This window comes from Hemiscyllium ocellatum, chromosome 49 (genome assembly GCF_020745735.1).
Source record: "Hemiscyllium ocellatum isolate sHemOce1 chromosome 49, sHemOce1.pat.X.cur, whole genome shotgun sequence".
Lineage (NCBI taxonomy): Eukaryota > Metazoa > Chordata > Chondrichthyes > Orectolobiformes > Hemiscylliidae > Hemiscyllium > Hemiscyllium ocellatum.
Genome location: NC_083449.1, coordinates 6405810 through 6432457, shown reverse-complemented (window position 1 = coordinate 6432457; position 26648 = coordinate 6405810). Strand labels below are relative to the sequence as shown.

At 42.8% G+C, this 26648-nt stretch overlaps 4 protein-coding genes across 7 annotated transcripts in view; 3 read left to right on the top strand and 1 right to left on the bottom strand.

The window, feature by feature from the left end:
• The window catches only part of LOC132837092 (uncharacterized), a 475572-nt gene that overhangs the window by 422796 nt on the left and 26128 nt on the right, over window positions 1-26648 (top strand). For 3 of the 4 annotated variants that reach the window (XM_060856776.1, XM_060856773.1, XM_060856772.1), the window contains exons 3-4: window positions 2678-2778; window positions 15416-15495. The gene's annotated coding sequence lies outside the window, so the exon portion shown is untranslated. The remainder of the gene's footprint in view (window positions 1-2677; window positions 2779-15415; window positions 15496-26648) is intronic. The other variant, XM_060856777.1, reaches the window with a different exon arrangement.
• On the top strand, window positions 22295-22675 carry LOC132837179 (histone H2B type 1-O-like). Its single transcript, XM_060856897.1, has one exon. It carries the CDS (start codon window positions 22295-22297, stop codon window positions 22673-22675), a length of 381 nt encoding a protein of 126 aa, XP_060712880.1.
• LOC132837229 (histone H2A-like) lies at window positions 23710-24279 on the top strand. Its single transcript, XM_060856949.1, has one exon. It carries the CDS (start codon window positions 23713-23715, stop codon window positions 24100-24102), a length of 390 nt encoding a protein of 129 aa, XP_060712932.1. The 5' UTR covers window positions 23710-23712; the 3' UTR covers window positions 24103-24279.
• LOC132837212 (histone H4) lies at window positions 25134-26098 on the bottom strand. Its single transcript, XM_060856933.1, has one exon. The coding sequence runs from the start codon at window positions 26096-26098 to the stop codon at window positions 25787-25789; it is 312 nt and encodes a 103-aa protein (XP_060712916.1). The 3' UTR covers window positions 25134-25786.

Below are 26648 nucleotides of genomic sequence, written 5' to 3'. Positions count from 1 at the left end.
TAGCAGAACCTGGCAAACTTAGATTGACAATTACCCAAACACATTCAGTATTGAGTACAGTTGTTGGGAGGTCACCTTGCAGCTGTAGAGGTTAGGCCACTGTTGAAATATTGCATGCAATTCTGGTCTCCTTCCTATAGGAATGATATTGTGAATCTTGAAAGGGTTCAGAAACAATTTACAAGGATGTTGCCAGGTTTGGAGGATTGAAGCTATCAGGAGAGGTTGAATAGGCGAGGGCTATTTTCCCTGGAGCATCAGAGGCTGAGGGGTGACATTATAAAGGTTTATAAAATCATGAGGGGCGTGGAAAGGATAAATAAACAAAGTATTTTCCCTGGGGTCGGTGAGTCCAGAACTAGAGAGCATAGCTTTAGAATGAGAGGGGCAAGATATAAAAGAAACTTAAGGGGCACGTTTTCATGCAGAGTGTGCTACTTGTATGGAATGACCTGCCAGGAGGAAGTGGTGGAGGCTAGTATAATTGCAGCATTTAAAAGGCATCTACATGTGTATATGAATAGGAAGTATTTGGAGGGATATGGGCCGTGTGCTGCCAGGTGGGACTAGATTGGGTTGGGATATCCATTTGGCATAGACAAGTTGGACTGAAGGGTCTGTTTCCGTGCTGTACATCTCTATGACTATGACTCTATGACATTCACCAAGCAGATTTCCTCAGATGGCTAAGGGAATTCAGCATGTCCATAAAGACTCTTGCATGTCTTCATAGAGGCACCACAGAAAGCTTCCTATTTGGATGTGCCACAGTGCAGTATGGCTTCTGTTCTGCCCAAGATCACGAGAAACTACAGAGAGCTGTGACTCAGCCCAGTCCATCACTGAAAGCAGCCTTCCATCCAAAGGCTCAATTTCCACTCCCCCCGTCTCGGGAAAGCAACCAATAACATGAAAGACCCATCCGACCCTAGTTATACGTTCCTCCACCCTGGTCTGTCAGGGGGAAAATACAGAAGTTTGAATACACCATCCAACAGATTCAAGAATAGCTTCTCTGCTATTGTTAGACTTTTGAACAGACCTCTAAATTTTTATGCTAATCTCTGTCTGCACCTTTTCTGCAGCTTTAACTCTGTATTCTGGATTCTGTTCTATTACCTTGATGAACTTTGGATGAGATGATCTACCTGTAAGGTGCACAAAACAATACTTTTCAATTTATCTCAGGACATGTGATAACAATGATCAAATTAAATTAATAACTGCAATCTTCTGTTCATATAGCAGAATCTGAGGGGTACAGGCTGATAACTACAGTCACACAAACTTACAGGAAAAAATGAATAAATACACTCAAAACACTGGAATTACAGAGCCTGACAGGGAAAGATTGATCACTAAACTCTATTGATCACTAATCAGAAGCTGACAGCAACAGATGAAAACTCAGCTCACACATTCACATAGCAGGGATAGATTGACAATTACTTAAACCTATTCGCCAAGTAGAAACTGACAGCTGCAGATTGATAACTATATTTATATGTTCACGCAGCAGAGACTGAAAGGTACAGATTGAGTTACACTCACTTTGACAAAGAAGGTAACTGTACTCCCACATTCACATCGCTGAAACTGACCGCTACAGTTTGATTAATACACCTATATTCACAGAGCAGAAGCTGATGAGTACTGATCAATAACTGTATTCACATATTGACAGGGAAGAAACTGACAGGGACAGGTTGGTATTGACTCTCTCAAATTGAAGTAGTAGAAACAGATTGACAAAGACATCTGGTGTCAAATAGCAGAACCTGACAGGTACTGTTTGATAATTGCATTCACACATTGGTATAGCTAAAGCAGACAAATAGAGATCTACACCTACGTTCACACGGACGAAACTGATGGGTACAATTTGATGACTGCATTTAATATTTAGACAGCAAAAACTGACAGATAGATACTGATCATGACACTCACATTCTCATAGCTGAAACTGATAGGTTCAGGTTGATAACTACACTATCAGATACACAGTAGAAATGTTCAGGACAGATTGGTATGTAAACTCACATTCACAGGGCAGAAACTGACAGGTACATTTGATGGCTAAACCCTCACATCCCCATCAGTGAAACACATAGGGACTGATTTTATTTATTTAAAATTTATTTAACAACCAGTCCTGCAAGTTTATTCCGTTTGGATATATGAGTTTAGTTATCAATCTATGCCTGTCAGTTAATGCTATGTGCATGTGTGAGTGTAGTTATTAATCTGTCCCTGTCAGTCTCTGCAATGCCAAAATGTAAATCTATTTACCAGAGTGTGACAGGACAGATTGATAACTACATTTACTCACACATTTGCACAGCATATACTGACAGGGACAGGTTGACAGTTGAGCTCCCACATTTACCTCGCAGGAACTGACAGGTATGGATTGATAAGGAAAATCTCAGATCCAGATACGCACTTGTATTGGGTAGCCCCATTGTGGAGGTGGTTGGTTAGTTAGTGTCTGGTTCTCAGTGAATTGGTTTAGATATTTTTATTACAATCACCAGACAAAGAGCAGCTCAGGCCAAGAATAGAATCAGACCTGTAGTTCTGTTGGACTTGACGGTTTGAAAGAAAAACAGCCTTATGATTATTAAATGAATGTTACATTCAAAGGTTTGATACTGTCAAACTTATTGTTGATTTACAGGAGATGTCTCTTCTGTCTTCCTCCAGACAAATACTTGAAGGACCAGGACATATTCCCTCAGGAGGAGGCCAAGTGCGATCGTTCCTTCTCACAAACAGCAGGTATGTAACCGTTGTCAGACTAAAGAATGTCCTTTCCACAGTCACAGAGCAGTTTGAATTTGATGCACATTCAGCTCAATTTCAAACAGTCAAATACCACCAAGGAATTACAATTTTTTATCTCTCTCCATTCTCCATGCACGTCAGCCCATTTCCAATAACTGTTATTATTCACTGCTATATAGTCATAGATTTATACAGCACAGAAACAGACACTTCGGCTGTACTCATCCATGCCAACCAGATTGTGGGCGGTACGGTGGCACAGTGGTTAGCACTGTGGCCTCACAGCACCAGAGACCCGGGTTCAATTCCCGCCTCAGGCGACTGACTGTGTGGAGTTTGCACGTTCTCCCCATGTCTGTGTGGATTTCCTCCAGGTGCTCCCGTTACCTCCCACGGTCCAAAAATGTGCAGGTTAGGTGAATTGGCCTGCTAAATTGCCCGGAGTGTTAGGTGAAGGGGTACATATAGGGGAATGGGTCTGGGTGGGTTGCACTTTGGCGGATTGGTGTGGACTTGTTGGGCCGAAGGGCCTGTTTACACACTGTAAGTAATCTGTAAAAAAAAAAATCCTGAACTAATCCAGTCTCATTTGCCAGCACATGGCCTATATCCCTCTAAAATCTTCCTATTCTTGTATCCATCTAAGTGCCTTTTAAATGGGGTCATTGTACCAGTCTCCACCAATTTCTCTGGCAGCTCATTCTATACACACACCATGTCACATTGAAAAAATTGCCCTAGAGATTCCTTTTAAATCTTCCCCTCCAACCCTCAGCCTATGCCCTCTCGCTCTGGACTCCCCTACCCCAGGGAATAAATGTTGTCTATTCATCCTATCCATAACTCTCATGATTTAATGAACCTCTACTAGGTTACCCCTCTGAAAAGAGCCTTAGGCCTGTTCAACATCTCCCAATACCTCAAATACTCCAACCTCGGCAACATCCTTGTAAATCTTTTCTGAACCCCTTCAAGTTTCACAATATCTTTCCGATCGGTTGGAGACTAGAATTGCATGCAATATTCCAATAGTCACCTAACCAATATCCTGTACAACTGCAACATGATCTCCCAACTTCTGTAATCAATTCACCGATCAATAAAGGAAAGCATACCAAACGCCGCCTTCACTATCCTATCAACCTGCAACTTCATTTTCAAGGAGCTATGAACCTGCACTCTAAGATCTCTTTGTTCAGCAACACTCCCTAGGATCTTATCATTAAGTGTATAAGTCTTGCTAAGATTTGCTTTCCCAAAATGCAGCACCTCACATTTATCTAAATTAAACTACATCTGCTACTTCTCAGCCCATTGGCCCATCTGATCAAAATCCTGTTGTAATCCGAGGTAATCTTCTTCGCTGTCCATTACGCCTCCAAATTTGGTGTCATCTGCATACTTACTAACCACACCTCTTGTCAGGTGGGTCAGTGGGCTGAGGAGTGGCAGTTGTCGTTTAGTTTACATATATTTTTATAAGGCAAACCAAGGCACGAATTCCACACTTAATGGTAGGGCACTGGGGAGTGTTGCTGAACGAAGAAACCTCAGTGTGCCGGTGAAGATTTCCTTGAATGTACTCCAACAGGTTTATTTGGAAGCACTAGCTTTCAAAGCAGTGTTCCTTCTTCAACCACCTGATGAAGGTGCAGTGGTTCAAAAGCTAGTGTTTCCAAATAAACCTGTTGGACAAAAACCTGGTATTGTCATTTTTCACTTTGTTCACCCGAGTCCAACACTGGCACCTCCGAGTCCAACACTGGCACCTCCAAGTCCATGAAAATAGCTGCAGATAGACAGGGTGGTGAAGAAGGTATTTGGCGTGCTTGCCTTCATTGTTCAGAACATTGACTGTTGGAGTTGGGAGGTAATCTGGTGGCTGTGCAGGATATTGGTGAATCCACTTTTAGGAGATTGTGTATAATTCTCATCAACCTGCTACAGGAAGGATGTTGTTAAACTTGAGGTGGTACATAAATATTTACAAGGTCATTACAGAGATATAGAGTTGTACAGCATAGAAACAGACCCTTTGGCCCACCATGTCCATGATGTTCAACAAACACCAAACTGCATCCGTCCCATTTACCTGCACTTGGCCACGAGCTGACCAGACCCTGGCTTATTAAAGACATGTCTCGATGCTGCTTAAATGCTATGACAGTACTCAATCACCCTCTCAGGCAGAACGTTCCAAACTTCACTCACCTTCTGGGTCAAAACATTTTTCTCACATTCCTCTAAGCTGTTTTCTCCTCAACTTGTGCCCTCTGGACTTAGACACAACGGTCACGGGGAGAAAGATTTTCCCTATCTATTTCTGATAATCTGGTATTCTTTCGTCAGATCCTCCCTTAGTCTCCTCTGTTCCAAGAAAACAAAACTCAGTTTATTTAGTCTTGCCTCATAACGGTGACTTTCCAACCCACTGCACCCTCTCCAGTACAATCACATCCTTCTGATAGGATGGCACACAGTATTCCATCTGTGGCCAAATCAATGTTCTATAAAATTGTAATAAGACTTCCTTTCTTTTAAATTGTACAGCTCAGGTAATATAGACCAGCATTCTGTTTGCCTCCTTCAGCTGCCTGTCCACCTGTGCTGTTTCCTTCTGGGATCTATAGACTTGTATACCAAGGTCGCTTTGTTCCTCAGTACTCCCCAGGGACCTTCCCCGTCATTGTGTAATTCTTTCCCTTGTTAGACCTCCTAAAATACATTGTCTCACACTTACCAGGAATATCAGATCCATTGTTCTGCTGGCTGTACTCAGACTGTAGCCTGAGACCATCCCCCTTACTGTCAACAGTGCTGCCAATTTTCATGTCGAAGAAGAAAGAACAGTACAGCACAGTAACACAAACTGATCGATAAATGGAAAGTAGAAGTAAACAGCAGGACGTGAGAGACAATGGCAGAAACTAAGCACATCAGCCTGTTCACACACACACAGGCATAATGATACCATTGAACAAGCCACTCAGAGGACAGTGAAAAGGACCCAGCCTGTTCCCATTCGAAACAGTTCTGACACACACACCTAAGGTCTGAGAAACGACTAACTCCAGCCACATTAAATGAAAGGGAATTGTGCCAGTAAATGAACAGGCACCAGATGTTAGATACTGCCCATCAATCCCCTAAACCAACTGAGGGGGCAACAGCTAAAGTTATCTTACACTACTCTGTTTCATAGCTGTGTGAGTTTACACATTTTAACTAACTTTATAACAGAAATTAAAACTACAAATTTTTGGCAAATATTGCAAATGTTTTCTGTTTTTTCTTCATGTATATTAAGGACTTTGGGGCATGTAAGAGGAGCAATGGAATTTGATTAAAATTTAATACAATGAATAATGGCATTCAGGATGACCCTCAAGATGAGCGAGACTGATAGAAACCCGAAGCAGTGTAGCAAGTAACTCTGGAATATGAACAAATAGGAGACGTAGAAAGATCCTAAGGCCGAGCGATTACAGTATCTGCTAATCACCTTGAGATCATGTGAACCTGGAGCTGACCAATGGATGTCCATCTTTGATTAGATGTCCCATAGGATAGGGTTTGCAAAGTAAGAGGGAGGAACATAATAATCACGTTGTTTGTGATAGTTCACAGAAAGTGTACAATAATTACTGCTTTTGTTATTGTAAAATCAGAGTGTGCCATGGATCTCTCTTCTGAGGCCAGTCTTAGGGGAAGGTCCTTTGGCCCTCTCCCTGCATTAATTGGTCTCTTCTTGAATAAACACCCTACCACTTGCCTGAATCCTGCCTGCTTCCTGAGTCTTTCATCTCTGGTCGGGGATTATGTTCCTACAGAGGCCTTACTGAAGTCCATGTAAACTACATCAACTGCACTACTCCCATCAGTATATTTTGTTGCCAGGACTAGATGATTTGAGTTATGGAGAGAGAGCAAATAGGCTGTTGTTTTTTCCCCCGGACTGTCTGAGGCTGAGGTATGACCTTATTGAGGTTAATAAAATCATGAGTGACATGGAGAGGGTGAATACGCAAGGTCTTTTTTTCTAATGTTGGGGAGACCAGAAATAGGGAGCATAGGTTTAAGGTGAGAGGGAAAAGATTTAAAAAGCACCTGTGGGGTTACTTTATCATTGCAGAGGGAGGTGCTTTTATGGAATGAGCTACCAGAGGAAGTGGAGGTGGTGGGTACAATTACAACCTTATGTAGGCACCTGGATCGGTACATGAATAGGAAGAGTTTAGAGGAGGACAGACCAAATGTTGGCAAAAGGGACTTGGTCAGATGAGGATCTCTGGTCAGCACTAACAACTTGGACCAAGGACCTGTTTCTGTGCTGTACAACTGTATGACACTCTGAAGGCCAGACCTTGATATCACTACTCCCAGTTAGATTCCGCACAATCCGAATTGCAAAAGTCTATTGCTTTTCCCACTTGACTTTTAAGAACAGCACCGACTCATTTCTGTGGCAATGTTTTACAGTTTTACTTTTCTGTACAAACGATTACAGAAAATAAGATCTTTCCCATTCACTTCAGTAAATATGAACTGAGAACTCTCTCCTGTCCCACTCTGCTAACTGGCTGTCCACTTTACAGCAAACATTTAAACTGCTCAGTAACACAATGCAGGAAGACTGAAGCAGGGTCAAGTGAGTATGGGTACCCTCCCTGTGTTACAACTGTTCCTTTCAAAAATCTTTTGCATACATAAAATCTGTGTATACACACAATGGAGAACAGCCTGAATAGTCAACATTAAAGTTTAGTTTCTAAGTTATTCACTAGACAATGTGGCTCTACTCTGTGGCGCCCTGTCACATCTGAGCAGAGTTTTGAAGGACCAGTCCCACTGAATAGCACAGATTGACTGGTAGATAGTAATTCCCAAGCAGTACAAGTGAATGGAAGAGCAGAGCAAATAGTTGCTGACTGTGCCAGGTATTGTCTTTATTCATGTAATGAAGGGTGTGAAGGAAACTGATTTCTAGATGCAACAAAGAATGAGATTGTGCCAATACACAGTGGGTATAGAATAACTTGCAAAGCAAATAAATACTGTCAGGTTAGTGGGTCCACAGGCAAAAATAGAAAAATCATGCCTGCAAGGATCACATGGTTGGGAGAGCTAGCATTTCATTAATGAAGTTAAACAGGACAGGCTAAGAGTGAAATATGTCAGTCCCAGTGTACAAGTGAACTTCTAATCAAATTTAAATGCATGGTATCACATTGGTTAAAAAGTAAACTCCACTTGTTTATTCAGAAATACTGAGCCCCCTATTGCATGAACATAGACATAGAACATAGAACAATACAGCACAGAACAGGCCCTTCGGCCCACGATGTTGTGCCGAACATCTATCCTAGATTAAGCATCCATCCATGTACCTATCCAATTGCCGCTTAAAGGTCGCCAATGATTCTGACTCTACCACTCCCACGGGCAGTGCATTCCATGCCCCCACCACTCTCTGGGTAAAGAACCCACACCTGACATCTCCCCATGGTCACAATGTGTTCCAGTTAAGTAGGGAAAGAAGTAAATAAACATTCAGATTAAGTATTCATCCAATTATCCAATTATCTCACCATGGTTTAAACTTGCTGTCTGACTCTATGACTATATGTAATTCCTGTATCAATTCTGTTTGTCCAAACTGGAGGAGTTAGATAGCAGGCCAAGTGCCAGATTGAAACAAATATTGCAATTTAATTTGTTTCCACAAAGTGAAAACAGAACATATCTCATACAAAATGACTGAATAAATACTTTGTTTTCAAGTGGTCCAAAGGGAAATGAAATATTGACCTGAAAAGGTACACATTCAGACAGATCCCCAGAGATTATTGGACACAGAATGAAAAAGCTCTCATAAAGTGTTCTTGTTATAAACATGTGAACAATAAATTCAAATGCACATTCAGAATATAACTTACACTTATAAACCGTACCATAGAATAAAAGTGGTGGAAATTGTCCAAACTACTCTACACTGTCAGAGACTGACAATGGTACTAAAAAGTCTGACTTTCATTTACAGTACATAGAATTTCTCCAGTGCAGATAGAGGTCATTTGGCCCATCCCCCTACAGCAACTCACCAAAGCGAATCCCACTGAGATGTAGACCCCACCCTATCCCCATAACTCCACGTTTACCATAGTTAATCCACTGACACTGCACATCCTTGAAGACTACAGGACAATTTACCATGGCTAATCCAGCAACCCTGCACATGTTTGGACCATGCAGAAAAAACAAGAGCACTCAGAGGAAACCCACGGACACACGGGCAGAATGTGCAAACTGCACACAGATAATGAAGCATGGTTGGAATTGAATCTGCATCCCAGGCAACACTGTGCCACCATACCATCCTGATATGGATGGCAATTGATGAAATCTTATTCATGTTGAGGAACAGAGATTTGAAGTAAAAAGAGCTCCTGCAGTTTCTGCAAATGTCACGTTAAACAGAGACAAATGTGTCAGTACACTCACTTATTCACAACACAAACTGACAGGTAAAGATATTTTCAGGTACAGATGCACTCATCCATCCATATAGTTGAAGCTGTCAGAGATAGACTATATGATTGCACAAACACATTCACATTGCAGAAACAGACAGGTACATTTTGATAATACACTCTCATATTCCCAGAGGCAAGTCTGACAGGTATATATTGATAACTACATTCTTACTTTCACCTAGAACCCAATGAGGCAGATTGATAACAAACATCACATTGACATCGCAAAAGCTGACAGGTAGAGACTGATAATGACACTCATATTCACACAGCAGATAGATTATTGGACCATGATCTTCACATCACAGAAACGGACAAGGAGAGATAGATAATGAGACAATATTCAAATTACAAAAGCTGCTGGACAGATCAGTAACCACAGATCAGAAACTGACAGGTGCAGATGGATAGGTGAAAGTGAGGACTGCAGATGCTGAAAATTAGAGTCAGGAGTGTGGTGCTGGAAAAGCACAGCAGGTCAGGAAGCATCCAAGGAGCAGAAGAATTGAGGTTTTGGCTAAAAGCTCTTCATCAGTACAGATGGATAAGTAAACCATACATTGACATAGCAGAAACTGACAGGGAAAGATTGACAACCACACTCATGCATTCATGCCGCAGAAAGCAAAAGGTACACTTCAATGCAGACCCCCAATGTTCACTTGGCAGAAGATGGCAGGTAGATATTGATAACAATGTTCAACTTTTAACAATGCTGAAACTGATATGGACAAATTGATAATTAAACAATCACATTCACAGAGCAAAAACTGTCATCGTCACATAGCAGAAACCAACAGGTATGGGGTGATAACTTCACTCAAGTATGCATGGACGAGAACCTTATTGGGAGAGAGTAATACCTCTACTCGTATATTCAGTGAGTGGAAACACACAGGTACAGGCAGATAATTTCACTCAAGTATGCACATCGCAGAAACTGACAGGGAGAGAGTGATAACTGTACTCACATATTCACATGGCAGAATCTGAGAGTTGCAGATTGATATATAGGCTCTCATTGTAAGTATGAAATGGTTGAGCATATTCTTACTGGAGATCCCACCCCTGCAAGTGGTGTGGCTCAGTGGTTAGCACTGCTGTCTCACAGCAACAGAGTCCCAGGTTCGATTCCAGCCTTAGGTGACTGTGCAGAAGCTGATATTCATAGGGTATGGGAGTGGAGGGCAGTGAGTCCTACCTATGTCTGTCCAAACTCCAGTACATTCAAAGTTGTAGCTACTTCATGAAACATATTCATATTTCAATGGATGAAACCTACAGAGTACAACAAGTTACACTTAAAAAGGTTTGAGTTATAGTTCAGTCACATACTGACATGTAAAGACTGTGAAATAGGGTTTACAAAAATGCTTTACATCCCACAAACAGACGGGCACAGATTGGTGTCGAGAGTGTGGTGCTGGAAAAGCACAGTAGATCAGCCAGCATCCGGGAAGCAGGAGAATCAATGTATCGGGCACAAGCCCTTCATCTCAGCATCTGTAGTTCTCACCTCTCCTCGGGGCACAGATTGCAGGAATATTTCTAAGTGGCTGGCAAATAGCGTAACATATTACTGCTTACATCAGTGCTTGATGGATATAGAATAAAACCTCTCTTGAAGTAACACTAATTGACTTTTGCACAGAAGACCAGAGTCTGAATGGATAGATGTTGAGTTAATGCAAAATGTGTAAATAAGGACACGACAGATACAAAATTAAAGTGACACATATATACCATGCTAACAGTTGCTGGTTAACAAGCATTTGCATAACACTGAGAAATACTATAAATCCCTCCATAGAGTCATAGAGATGTACAGCATGGAAACAAACCCTTCGGTCCAACCTGTCCATGCCGACCAGATAGCCTAACCCAATCTAGTCCCATCTGCCAGCACCCAGCCCATATCCCTCCAAACCCTTCCTATTCATATACCCATCCAAATGTCTCTTAAATGTTGAAATTGTACTAGCCTCCACCACTTCCTCTGGCAGCTTATTCTATACATGCACAACCCTCTGTGTGAAAAACTTGCCCCTTCGGTCTCTTTTATATCTTTCCTCTCTCAACCTAAACCTATGCCCTCTAGTTCTGGACTCCCCGACCCCAGGGAAAAGACTTTGTCTATTTATCCTATCCACGCCCCTCATAATTTTGTAAACCTCTATAAGGTCACCCCCTCAGCCTCCGTCCCTCCAGGGAAAACAGCCCCAGCCTGTTCAGCCTGTCCCTTGTGGCTCAGCTCCTCCAACCCTGGCAACATCCTTGTAAATCTTTTCTGAACCCTTTCAAGTTTCACAACATCTTTCTGATAGGAAGGAGATCAGAATTGCACTCAATATTCCAACAGTGGCCTAACCAATGTCCTGTACATCTGCAACATGACCTCCCAACTCCTGTACTCAATACTCTGACCAATAAAGGAAAGCAAATCAAACGCCGCCTTCACTATCCCATGTACCTGTGACTCCACTTTCAAGGAGCTATGAACCTGCACTCCAAGGTCTCTTTGTTCAGCAACACTCCCTAGGACCTTACCATTAAGTGTATAAGTCCTGCTAAGATTTGCTTTCCCAAAATGCAGCACCTCGCATTTATTTGAATTAAACCACATCTGCCATTTCTCAGCCCATTGGCCCATCTGGTCCAGATTCTGTTGTAATCTGAGGTAACCCTCTTTGCTGTCCACGACACCTCCAATTTTGGAGTCATCTGCAAACTTACTAATTGTACCTCTTTTGCTCGCACCCAAATCATTTATATAAATGACAAAAAGTAGAGGGCCAAGCACCGATCCTTGTGGCACTCCACTGATCACAGGCCTCCAGTCTGAAAAATAACCCTTCACCACCACCCTCTTGTCTTCTACCTTTGAGCCAGTTCTGTATCCAAATGGTTAGTTCTCCCTGTATTCCATGAGATCTAACCTTGCTAATCAATCTCCCACGGGGAACCTTGTTGAATGCCTTACTGAAGTCCATATACATCACACCTACTGCTCTGCCCTCATCAATCTTCTTTGGAACTTTTTCAAAAACTCAATCAAGTTTGTGAGACATGATTTAACATGCACAAAGCCATGATGACTATCCCGAATCAGTCGTTGCCTTTCCAAATACATGTACATCCTGTCCCTCAGGATTCCCTCCAACAACTTGCCCACTACCAAGGTCAGACTCCACATGAGTTCTCACTCATTCAGGAAGTGAATTTTTGAACTCCTGTCCAAATACCAATTTCCAAAATCCAATCTCCCTCCCTTTCTTTCTTTCCTTTCTCTCCTTTTCTCTCTCTCCTCGCGCTCTCTTCTGCATTTAATCATAATTCAAAAGATTTCATTTCTGTTGCCTTTGCTTTGTATTTTGCCTCGAACTCAAGTTGCTGCATTTTCCATTGAATGTTAGCCATCTCTGAAGATTCTGATGGTGTTTCCAACAAATTTAAATGCTGAGCTACTGCTGTAATTATCTCTCCTTTCCTCATGGTAGGACATAGACTCAATCCCAGATTGGCTGCTATTTCCAGCAGCTTACCCTTTATCACCTTTTGTAAAAGCCCCAAAATCACTTCTTCCACCCCCACAGAAAATTCTTGATGACTGAAAGAGTCATTGCTCTCCCAAACACTGTTTAAACCAACTGAATTCAAAACTCAGAACAAAAGACACTAACACCTACCACTCGCTGCCTTCAAGTCCAGCAACCCTAATCCCAAATCAAAACTACAGAACAAATCCTGCAAAGAGCCCCCTAAGTGATATGGACCAGGCCAGACCCCCTCAAAACATTTCAAGTAGACTGGACCCTAACTTTGCAAGTTGTTTTAAGCAGGTGTAACTCAGATATTCCCGGAGTGATGTAGCTGGTCAAACCACATAGTTTTAAACAAAACAGAACAGATTTACAAGATTATCAATTGAAACACAAACAAATGCTCCTGTGCTTTAAAAGAGAACAGAATACTAAATAACTTAACCCATTCGAAAACCCTACAGATTATACCAACCTAACGATGCTGTTCTCAACACTTGTAACAATCCCCACAAACACCCCTTGGCACAAAAAGATAAAATCAAACACAGGGTCTTACAGGAGAAATGTCAGAGAGAGAGAGAGAGAGAGAGAGAGTGAGAGAGAGAGAGAGAGAGAGAGTAGCAGCATGGACCGGCTTCTTTGGGTTCAGCAGCTTTTCCAACTGCCTGACTGCTTTCAGTCAATAGCCAGACAGCTAAAGACCAAATCAAACCAGAGAAAAGCTGAGCTGGGAAAACTGGGCTACTCCTCTTTCATGTTCAAGTGTTCTTTTTAAAAATGTGGAAGCCTTTTGCGTGAGGCATTACCTGTTAGCTATAATTAAAATGTCCCTAAAATCCATCAAGTCATACTTTTCGGAGCCTGTGTCTTTTACAGGCTTGTTAAAGGAGCAGCAGCATCACACAGACTGGTTCAAAAAGTAAAAGCTGTGGGATACAAGGTAATGTGTTGAATTGGATGCAAAGTTGGCTTAGTAACAGGAAACAAATAGTAATGGTTGATGGCTGCTCTTGTGAATGGAAAGTTGTTTCAAGTGGTGCTCTGCATGGCTTAGTGTTGGGACCTCTGCTGTTTGTTTTATACATTAAGGATTTGGAGTTGAATGTGGTGGGCAGATTTGTGGAATTTGCAGGTGACACAAAAATTGGCCATTTGTTGGATACTATAGAGGATAGCTGTCGGCTCCAAATGTATTATAGATTGTTTGGTGGAGTGGGCAGGGAAGTGGCAGATGGGGTTCAGCCTTGATAAGTGTAAGGGAATGCATTTTGGGAAGTCAGTTAGGAAATGAGAATAGACAATAAATGGGAATATACTGAGGGGGCAGGGTAAGTGAGAGATCTTGGTGTGCAAGTGTATGGGTCTCTAAAGGTAAATGGGATTGTAAAGAAGGCACATGGAATGCTCTCCTTCCATGGAGAGAGGGATGGAATTCAAAAGTAGGGATATAACAATGAAACCGTACAAGGCACTGGTGAGGCTACAACTGGAGTATAGTGTGCAGTCGGGTCACCACATCACAGGAAGGACCTCATTGCTCTGGAGAGAGTGCAGAGGAGATTTACTGGAATGTTGCCAGGGCTGGTGAATTGTAGCTATCGGGAGAGATTGGAAAGGTTGGGGTTATATTCTTTGGAAAAGAGGTGCCATGATTAAGGAATATTAAATAGTGAATACTAAATAGTGAGCTACTAATGAAGGAGCAGAATTCTGAAAGCTCATGCTTCCAAATAAACCTGTTGAACTGTAACCTAGTGTTGTGTGATTTTTCACAAAATAGTGAGAGGGAGAGATTAGAATACTCGGGAGGAAACTGTTTTCTTTAGCGGAGCGTTCAAACACCAGGGATCATTGATTCAAACGAAGTGGTGTAGGATTACATGATATGTGAGGAAAATGTGTTTTATGCATAGGGTGGTGGGTATCTGGAATTCACTGCCTGATTTGGTGATGCAGGCAGAGACCATAAACTCTTTTAAACAAAAATCCCTGGAACTGCACCTCAAGTTCTGTTAACTGCAAGGCTATGGGCTGCGGCGAGAAGATGGGATGAGAAACGGCCTCTGAGGGTCTTGGGGTTGGCATGGACAAGATGGCCTGAAAAGTCCCCTCTGTGTTGTGTTATTTTTATGATTCAATAGTTATCAATTGGACCCTGCCAGACTTTGCAGTGTGAATATGTAAATATATTTACCATATAATGCATGCTACAGTTTGATAACGACACTCTCACATTCTCCAAGCAGGAACTAACAGATATAGATCAATAACTAAACTCACATATCCACATACCCACTTGCACCGGGTAGGCCCCGTTTATGGAGCTGTATGGGTGTTGTTTCATTTCTGGATCTCATTCATTTGGGCTAAGAATTTTAAGAAAAAATGGACAAGGAACAGCTCAGGGCCGGAGTGGAATCAGACCCGGGGTTCTGTTTAAATTACTGGCTTTAAATTAAAAAAAAACCTTAATAATGAGGAACTGAATGTTACATTGATGTTGCCAATCACAGCTGATGTTGATTTACAGGAGGTATCCCTTCTGTCTTCCTCCAGGCAAGTACAAAGGACCAGGACAATGTAATATTCCCTCGGTACAGAGCCAAGTGTGACCAGCTGCTTCGAACAAACAGCAGGTATGTTACTGCTGTCAGAGCGAAGAACATCCTTTCCACAGTCACACAGTGGATTGACATTGAGCTCCATTCCCAGAGAGATATGTTCCAACCAAGAGTCAAACACCACCGAGGAAACGGAAGTTTATATTTTTTCTCTATATTCTAAATGCATCCTACCCAGTTTCAATCAACTTGAATGAATTCTCTTCCAAAATATACACTGCACTAAAATCTGAAAATCGAACGGTACAGGACAGGAACGTGTCCTTCAGCCCACCGTGCTGTGCCGAACATGCCGCCAAAATGCAATTAATCCCTTCTCCCTGACCTTGGTCCATAATCCTCTATTTCTTACATATTCATTTGCTTACCTAAAAGTCCTTTCAATACCCGTGTTATATCTTCCTCCATCTCCACCCCTGGCAGTGTGTTCCACTGCTACCATTCTCTTTGTTTAAAAATAAAACTGCCCTTTATGTCTCATAGAGTCATAGAGATGTACAGCATGGAAACAGACCCTTTGCTCCAACCAGTCCATAGTGACCAGATATCCCAACCCAATCTACTCCCGCTGCCAGCACCGGGCCCATATCCCTCCAAACCCTTCCTATTCATATACCCATCCAAACGCCTCTTAAATGTTGCAATTGTACCAGCCTCCAACACTTCCTCTGGCAGCTCATTCCATACCCGTACCACCCTCTGTGTGAAAAAGTTGTCCCTTAGGTCTCTTTTAAATCTTTCCCTCTTAAGTATTCTCCTATTCCTTTATACCCTTCTAAGGATTCACTCGATCTATCCTGTCCATACCTGACATATGCTTCCTTCTTTTTCTGAACCAAACCCTCAATTTCTTTAGTCATTCAGCATTACCGATACCTACTAGCCGTTCCTTTCATCCTGACAGGAATATATTTTCTCTGGATTCTTGTTATCTCGTTTCTGAAGGCTTCCCATTTTCCAGCTGTCCCTTTACCTGCGAACATCTGCTTCCAATCAGCTTTCGGAAGTTCTTGCCTAATACGGTCAAAATTGGCCTTTCTCCAATTGAGAACTTCAACTTTTAGATCTGGTCTATCCTTTTCCATCACTATTTTAAATCTAATAGAATTTTGGTCGCTAGTCCAAAGTCTCCCCCACTGACACCTTAGTCACCTGCCCTGCCTTATTTCCCAAGAGTAGGTCAAGTTTTGCACCTTCTCTTGTAGATATATCCACATACTGAATCTGAAAATTGTCTTGTATGTGCTCAACAAATTGCTCTCCATCTAAACCCTTAACACTATGGCAGTCCCAGTCTATGTTTGAAAAGTTAAAATCCCCTACTATAACCACCCTATTATTCTAACAGATAGCTGAGATCTCCTTACAAGTTTGTTTCTCAATTTCCCTCTGACTATTCGGGGGTCTATAATACAATTCCAATAGGATGATTACCCCTTTCATATTTCTCAGTTCGACCCAAATAACTTCCCTGGATATATTTCCAGGAATACCCTCCCTCAGCACAGCTGTAACGCTATCCCTTATCATAAATGCCACTACCCCTCCTCTCTTGCCTCCCTTTCTATCCTTCCTGTAGCATTTGTATCCTGGAACATTAAGCTACCAGTCCTGCCCATCCCTGAGCCATGTTTCTGTAATTGCTATGATATCCCAGGCCCATGTCCCTAACCATGCCCTGAGTTCATCTGCTTTCCCTGTTAGGCCCCTTGCTTTGAGGTAAATGCAGTTTAATTTATTAGTCCTACTTTGTCCCTGTTTGCCCTGACTGTTTGACTTGCTTTTGTTCTCAATTGTACCAGTCTCAGACTGATCTCTTTCCTCACTACTTCAATGGTTCCCACCTTACTAGTTTCAATCCTCCCGAGCAATATATTAGTCCCCGTCCAATTTAGGTGTAATCAGTCCTTCTTATACAGGTTACTTCTACCCCAAGAGAGATTCCATTGACCAAAAATGTGAATCCTTCCCCATACACCAGCTCCTCAGCCATGCATTCATCTGCTCTAGCCACCTATTCCTGCTCTCACTAGCTTGCAGCACTGGGACTAACCTCCTTTTTAAATTTCTACCTAACTCTCTGTAATCTCCTTTCAGAATCGCAACCTTTTCCCTTCCTATGTCGTTAGTTCCAATGTGGACAATTCTGAAAAATGTGTTGCTGCAAAAGCACAGCAGGTCAGGCAGCATCCAAGGAGCAGGATAATCGACGTTTCGGGCATAAGCCCTCCTTCTGGAATTCCTGAAGAAGGGCTTATGCCCAAAACGTCGATGCTGCCTGACCTGTTGTTCTTTTCCTGCAACACATTTTTCAGCTCTGATCTCCAGCACCTGCAGTCCTCACTTTCTCCAATGTGGACAATGATCTCTTCCTGTCCCGTGAGAACATTCTGCACCCTCTCTGAGACATCCTTGATCCTGTCACCAGGGAACCAACATTCTGCTTTACCGCTACTGGCCACAGAAACGTCTGTCTGTACCTCGGACTACAGAATCCCCTCACACAATTGATCTCTGGAAGCCGATGTGTCCTTCGTTGCATTAGAGCCAGTCTCAGTACCAGAAACTTGAATTCTCAGGGAACGTAGCATGAACAGTCATCACTTCCATACACTTTCCAAAACATCATATCTGTCCAAAGGGAAATCAAATAATGACATGAAGAGGTACACATTCAGACAGATACCCAGAGGTTATTAGACACAGTGAGAAAGCTCTCATAAAATTGTCTGGTTATAAACATGTGAATAAATTCAAAATACAAATGCAGAATATAACTTACGATTAAAAACTGTTCCATTGAGTAAAAGCTGTGGAAATTAACCAAATTGCTTTGCACTGTCGAGACTGACAATGGTAGAAAAGGTCTCACTTTCATTTTCAGTACATAGAATTTCTCCAGTGCAGAGAGGGGTAATTTGGCGCATCCCCCTGCAACAACGCTCCAAAGTGGATCCCACCCAGATATAGACCCCACCCAATCCCCATAACTCCACGTTTACCACAGTTAACCCACTGACCCTGCACTTCCTTGAATAATACAGGACAATTTACCATGGCTAATCCAGCAAACCTGCACATGTTTGTACCATGCAAAGAAACTAGAGCACGCAGAGGAAACTCATGGAGACACGGGCAGAATGTGCAAACTGCACACAGGTAATGACCCAAGGCTGGAATTGAATTTGTGTCCCTGGCACCACTGTGCCACCCTGACATGGATGGCAATAGATAAAATCTTATTCATGTTGAGCAACAGAGATTTGAAGTAAATAGAGCTCCTGCAGTTTCTGCAAGTGTCATGTTAAACAGAGACAAATGTGTAAGTACACACACTCATTCACAGAACACAAACTGACAGGTACAGATACCTTCAGGTACAGATGCACTCATTCATTCATATAGTTGAAGATGTCACAGATAGACTGATGATTGCACAAACACATTGGCATTGCAGAAACTGTCAGGCACAGATTGAAATCTGCACTCAAACATTCATATTGTAGAAACTGACAGGTACATTTTGATAACAGGAGAAAGTGAGGACTGCAGATGCTAGAGATCAGAACTGAAAATGTGTTGCTGGAAAAGCGCAGCAGGTCAGGTAGCATCCAAGGAGCAGGAAAATCGATTTTTCGGGCATGAGCCCTTCTTCTTCTTTCCTGAAGAAGGGCTCATGCGCGAAACATCGATTCTCCTGCTCCTTGGATGCTGCCTGACCTACTGCGCTTTTCCAGCAACACATTTTCAGCACATTTTGATAACACACCCACATTCCCAGAGCAGAATCTCACAGGTATATATTGATAGCTACATTTTTACATTCACCTAGAACCTAATGAGGCAGATTGATAACTAAAATCACATTGACATAGCAAAAGCTGACAGGTAGAGACTGGTAATGACATTCTCATATTCACACAGCAGAATCTGACTGGGGCAGATAGATAATTGGACTGTCATCTTCACATCACAGAAACTGACAGGGAGAGCTAGATAACTAGACAGTCATATTCAAATTACAGAAACTGATTGACAGATCAATAACTACACTTCCATATTTTCAGATCAGAAACTGACAGATACAAATGGATAGGCAAAGGTGAGGACTGCAGATGCTGGAGATTAGAGTCAGGAGTGTGGTGCTGGAAAAGCACAGCAGGTCTGGAAGCATCCAAGGAGCAGGAGAATTGACGTTTTGTTTATAAGCCCTTCATCGTGGATAACTATACGAATACATTCACATCGAAGAAACTGACTTGAAAAGAATGATAACTAAACTCATGCATTCCTGTCGCTGAAAGCAACAGGTACATTTCGATATGGACCCCCACATGTTCACTTCGCAGAAGATGGCATGTTGACATTGATAACTACCTTCACATTTTAACAATACAGGAACTGACATCGACGATTGATTAAACTATCCCATTGTCATATTCACACAGTAGAAACCAACAGGTAAGGGTGATAACTTCACTCAAGTATGCACAAACTTACTGGGAGAGGGCGATATTTGTACTCACATATTCAAATAGCAGAAGCTTAGAGCTGCAGATTGATGCATAAACTCTCATTGTACGTATAAAATGGTTGGGTATATTCTCATTGGAGTTTTGAAGAACCTTTAGAGCAAAAGAAAAGATTTGAATGGAGTTGATAGAGTTGATGCTGGGAGTATGTCAATGCTCATGAGAGAATCCCGAGTAAGGGACACAGTTTTGAACAGGAAGCCTTCTGTCTAAGGAAGCAATGCAGAACATTTTCCCCTTGTTCTGTTCCACAGAGAGCAATTAGGGTTGAGTTATCAACTTAATTTATGCTCATGTAGCCATATATCTTTTTTGATACGTAAGGGGGTCTTTGGTTATGGGCACTAAACATCAAAATGAAATGAAGACCATAACTAAAGCCTTGGTGATTTGTTCTCATGACAGAGTACACATGGTCTTCTTATGGTCTTCTACTTTGAGATATTTAAAGTGATACAAGATTGAAAGAAATTAATAACTACAGCATATCCACTGTATCTACGGCATCATTCACTATACACTTTATCATTAACTTCCTGATATTGTGTGTGCTCACAGATCACATACTGATTGATTCAGTTATAAGTTACCCTGATGTATCAAGGATGGAGTGAAAAAAAATTAACCATCCATTTTATCAGAAACTTTGAGATGTTGAGATATTTGCTCTCTGTCTTGCCAGTGATTAACTGATACTGAGTAAATACGATGATTAGAAACAATAAATTGGCATTTATAGAATGAAATACTGAGTCAGTTGCAAAGCAATAAATGGTTAGAATCTAATACAACTATCGATTAGCTATAAACTGGCATAAACAATGTAACATCCACAGTGACATTGCAGATATTGTCAGTAATAATGTACAAAGCATTATCGTTCATCAAAATGCTGCAGTTATAAATACAAACCCAACTTCACTTTGCAGAAGCTAATATTCATCGGGTTTGGGAGTGAAGGGTAGTGAGTCCTACCTGAGTCTGTCTAAAATAGTACCTGGTACTTTCAAAATTGACACCGACAGAGTAAAGCAACAAGGTACACTTCAGAAGGTTTGAGTTACAGACCAGTAACATACTGACATGTTAAAACTGTGAAATAGAGTTTACAAAAATACATCCCAGAAACAGACGGGCACAGATTGGAGTCGAGAGTGTGGTGCTGGAAAAGCACAGCAGGTCAGGCAGCATCCGAGGAGCAGGAGAATCGTTGTTTTAAGCAGAAGCCCTTCATCTCGTCGTTTTGGGCACAGGCCTCTGATCCGCAGTATCTTCAGTTCTCACTTTCTCCTGGGGGCACAGATTGGAGGAATATTTCCAAGTGACTGGCAAATAGTATAACGTTTTACCACTCACATCAGTGTTTGATGGTTACAGAATAAAGCCTGTCTTGAAACCAGAGCCTCATTGGACAGATGTTGAGTGAATGCAAAATGTGTAAATTAGGACATGACAGATATAAAGTTAAAGTGACGCATATATACATAGCATGCTGACAGTTGCTGGTTAACAAGTATTTGCGTAAGACTGAGAAATGTTATAAATCCCTGCAAGGAACTGCAAGACGCCTAATTGAAAAGTGCAGCAACGTGGTTCACTTACACTGCACGTACTTTCAAAGCACCCAGTTATCGATACGTCTCTGAGCCCACAGTTATCAGTCAAGGTCTCAGAAATATATTCATCCCGCAGTCAAGATGTGACTCAACTCGTGACTCAAGAAAAGTATTACATAGTAACCTTTTCTTATCATTTCTCTTCAACTCCGTGCAATTGAGAACGAGATGCATCAACCCCAAGTGTAGAAAACATTCACAGTCCGGTTCCAGTGGTTTGTGTAACTTGACAACAAATGTAATCGCAATTTCGAATGGATGAGAGTTTTTTTTTCACACAGTGACAAGTTGTGTGTTAATTCCAGCCTATACAGAGCATCCGAAATAGACATGCGGAGCTAGAAACACATCAGCACAACAACAAGCAAAAGGAAACCGAGCCAATACCACAGTCACTTTCTGTATCACAGACATAAAACAAATCTCCCTCAGTCAGACTGACAGGAACAGAATCACCATCCACTTAACATTTCGTTGCAGATCCATATTGAATCTCCCACTAACCAATCAGAGAGACTCCATGTTTGGGATTGACTCTGTGTAAACTAACCAATCAGGAGCCAGGGTTTCCCCAATCCTTCATTAGCATTGATGACGCCGTCAGTCTATAAAGAGGGAGCTCCGAACCCGCTTTCCCTTATTCTGTGTCTGGAAGTGAGCGGGAAGATGGCTGATGAGAAGAAAGCACAGCAAACCTCCAAGAAGGGTGCGAAGAAAATTATCAAGAAGGCGCCAACGAAGGGCGGCAGGAAGAGGAAAAGGTCCAGGAAAGAAAGTTACTCCATTTACATCTACAAAGTGATGAAGCAGGTTCACCCCGACACCGGCATTTCCTCCAAGGCCATGAGCATCATGAACTCGTTCGTCAACGATATTTTCGAGCGGATCGCGGGGGAGGCTTCCCGTCTGGCCCATTACAACAAGCGCAGCACCATCAGCTCCCGGGAGATTCAGACCGCCGTGCGGCTGCTGCTGCCCGGGGAGCTGGCCAAGCACGCCGTGTCGGAGGGCACGAAGGCGGTGACTAAGTACACCAGCTCCAAGTGAAGGACCGCACTGAGACAAACACATCCATAACCCAAAGGCTCTTATAAGAGCCACCCACAACATCCCTGAGGCAGCTGAACCATTTCTTTAAGAGTTCTTTGCTTTAGTTTCAATGTGATTTTTGGTAAGGCGTCTCAACTTCTAGAGGTATATATTGTGTTAATTGCTAACTTTGCAAATTATTTGGGAGTGCGGTGGAGAGTACGGCTCAAGCGCCAGTGAGTCATTTTTCATCTTGCTTCTTTGCCTCAGCCAGACAAATGCCCAAGTCTTTCACTCACACGATTACCTTCTGATTTACTGTACATTTTCAATGCACGAGTTTGATCGATTTTTCGCAAAGCAGAATAAATCTTCCTGCTGTCGGTGAGAGACTTTCAAACCGAACCGAGAGAACTCCAACCCAACTACCGGACTGAAGGGTGGAGCTTTTGCTGAATCTGATCGAGAGCGATAATGGGAGACAGCTTTAAAATATCGTCTTTAAAAAACGTGTTCGCCCTCGATGCTGAGCTGGAAGAATGCTGTGTGCTGCTTTATCAGCATATCGGGGTGGTACTGAAATGTGAAAAAAGACAGGTTGCAGACTGCAATGTTAGGCCTGTTTTGTTTCAGCTTCTTCTCAAGGTTTAGAAATTAACCCACACTCATGATCAGATACACATCGGCAAATGAGGGAGAATAAGGCCATGTGAATTATATTTTGTAAACTAAAAGTAAATTAGCATGTTTTATGAACTTCCACAGTTTTTGTTCTTCCATAGTTTTTGTACTTCATTATTCAAGTAAAACATGCTCCTTTGTTTGGAAATTGGCGGGCTTTTCAAATTGGAAAGAAAGCAGTTGATGATTTGGCGCCTGAATTTTCCGCCCTCCTCCCCGGATTGGGAAATGAGGCAGATATCTGATTGGGAATTGAAACATTAGGCGGGGCTGAACAAGAAGACCAATAAGAATTGGCCGCCCCACCATTCCTCCCGAAGGTATAAGAGGCCGCAATGTGGGCGGAGTGAAGCATTTTCTCTGAAACTGCGATAATGTCTGGAAGGGGAAAGGGCGGTGGAAAAGGTCGCGCCAAGGCGAAGTCTCGGTCGTCCCGGGCTGGCCTGCAGTTCCCGGTGGGCCGTGTTCACAGGCTCCTGAGAAAGGGCAACTATGCTGAGCGTGTGGGTGCCGGAGCGCCGGTCTATCTGGCTGCGGTGCTGGAGTATCTGACGGCTGAAATCCTGGAGCTGGCCGGCAACGCGGCCCGGGACAACAAGAAGACCCGCATCATCCCCAGGCACCTGCAGCTGGCCGTGCGCAACGACGAGGAGCTCAACAAGCTGCTGGGAGGGGTGACCATCGCTCAGGGCGGGGTGCTGCCTAATATCCAGGCCGTGTTGCTGCCCAAGAAAACCACTGCTGCTGGATCCGCTAAAAAGTGAAGAGACTATTCTTGAATCTGACAACCCAAAGGCTCTTTTAAGAGCCACTCGCAGCATCTGTGAAAGGAGCTGAACCGTTTGTTGGGTTGAATTACTTTCCTTTTAATATGTAGAGCCGTGACAGTTATACTTAGCGTCGCTACATGTTGTTGCCTGTGGCAGCAGAGAAAGATTATATCATAGAGTACAATTGTAAGGGTGTCTGGAAATACATCAATGAGAAATAATCAAACATAAAGATCACTCGGGCAGTGACCGTGTAATGTTCTATGCGTTTAGTGTCACTTGTGTTCCCGATCGGGTTTGGTTTGACATTTGTTTTAACTGCATTAGTAAGAGCTGAATCCTCCCACTGTCTCTGCAGCATACCTTTGCAATTTATTCTCTGCTCGATTTATATCCACTTTTTTTTCGCCAGCCTCTGGAGAGAGGGCGTGTTCAACAGCAGTCAGTCATTTTTCAGCTGTAAAAGGAAGGAATGTGGTAAAGTGAGATTATGTGAAGTTTAGTTTCGGAATCAAAAACCAATCAATGTGTACGCAGTCGTGCATCCTCCTACTCTTTTATACGTGATGGTGGGCATTTTCAAATTTGAAAATAAGCCGTTGATCTCTTGGCGCCATTTTTTCCCTTTTCTCTCTCCTGCCTCCACCTCACCACAAGCCATGTTAACGCAAAGGGAGTCAATGAGGAGATGGGGTTTTTCTTGAAATACCTAACCCAATACTAAAATTTGATGTGAACATCACTCATCTAATTGCTATATTTCCGCAAACCCTGAATGAAGATCTCATTATTTGCAAATACTGGACTAGTGTCCCCTATCGCTTCCTGCTCTCTCTGGTTGAGTAACCGAACTTGTATCCGCAGTGAGTCAATCGAAAAACCGCCGATGTAAACATCTTAAAAGCTAAAAGTATATACCGATAAAATCACAGAATCACACGTTTATCAGTAATTTTTATTTCATCCAAATGATTACTTGCCCGAAGACAATTTGTAATCGCTACCTGAACGGGCAGGTGGAAAGAACCCGCCCAATAACACATCTGCGGGCTCCAAGTAACAAAACTGAGTTGAGTGTTATGCCTGGGAAATATAAATATTGTAATATGTAACATTAATGCCTGGGTTTCACAAGAAATAAAAACAAATCATTCATGGCATGCATGGCCAAGTACACATTGATATCATTAGTGAGGTGGACAGGTATTCACGAATAAAAGAGGATAGAAGGGTACGGGAAATTTGAGAAATATCAGCCATGATCGAATGGCAGAACAAGCTGGATGGGCAGAATGGCCGAATACTGCTGCTACATCTTACAATTACAAGTCACGATTCTTTACATGGAATAATCAGGTTGCACAACAGTAGAATATCGATCGGCCGAATAGCCTCTCATCTACACTAGAGGAATACTTGCCATTCGCCACGGTAAACAGCAACAATGTGAACCGACCTCTCCGAATGCTCTCTGCTATACCGCAGAATACGGTGTTAGTAAATTTTCGGAACGGAAATAATTTTAAAAGTTACGACATATATGAAACAACCGGCAACACTATACTACGTTCTCGGTATGCACTATCTTCACCGTCCTCAGGTCTACACGCTCTATTGGGAGAATTTGGGTGGCTCTGAAAAGAGCCTTTGGGTTCGCTGGAAAAGGGTCGCTTTATGCTCAGCCGCCGAATCCATAGAGAGTGCGGCCCTGGCGTTTCAGAGCGTACACCACATCCATGGCGGTGACCGTCTTGCGCTTGGCGTGCTCAGTGTAGGTGACCGCATCCCGGATCACATTCTCCAGGAAAACCTTCAGCACCCCGCGGGTCTCCTCGTAGATCAAGCCCGAGATGCGCTTGACCCCGCCACGGCGAGCCAGGCGCCGGATGGCTGGTTTCGTGATGCCCTGGATGTTATCACGGAGCACTTTGCGGTGCCGCTTCGCTCCGCCTTTTCCCAGGCCTTTGCCTCCTTTACCTCTTCCAGACATCACGCTTCTTCACTCAAATCGCTGCCGAATGAGAGCCGAGCTACATCCCCTTCCTCTTTTATACAGCCCGGCCCGACCTGACTGAGAACGAGCTGACAAAGAGTGAGAGGCGGGTCCGGAGAGGAAACTGGGTGACAGACAGAGCAGGGAAATGACTTTAATCATCCAGCTCCGCCTCCAGCTCACTCCCGCCCCAACTTTACCTGGAACTGAACCTTTTCTCCCCAACATTATCAGACAAGGCGACAAAACTACACCACGTACATGCACGCCAAGAGCAAAAAACTGGAATCTCACCAGTAATAGCAAAGCCCACCCTGGAACCACAGTAGACAACATTATCACTGCAGGAAAGTCTATTATCAACTTATCGGACCACACCCTTAGACCGGAAGAGATTGAAGTCCTCAGTCGGGGTCTCAACTTCTGCCCCACTGCCAAAATGGACCCGTTGGTTTTGGCAGCAGACACAGAGGAGTTCACCAGATGAATGAGACTCCGGGAATTCTTTCAAGGTGCCAGCAGCGATCCCAATGATAAACCCGAACAA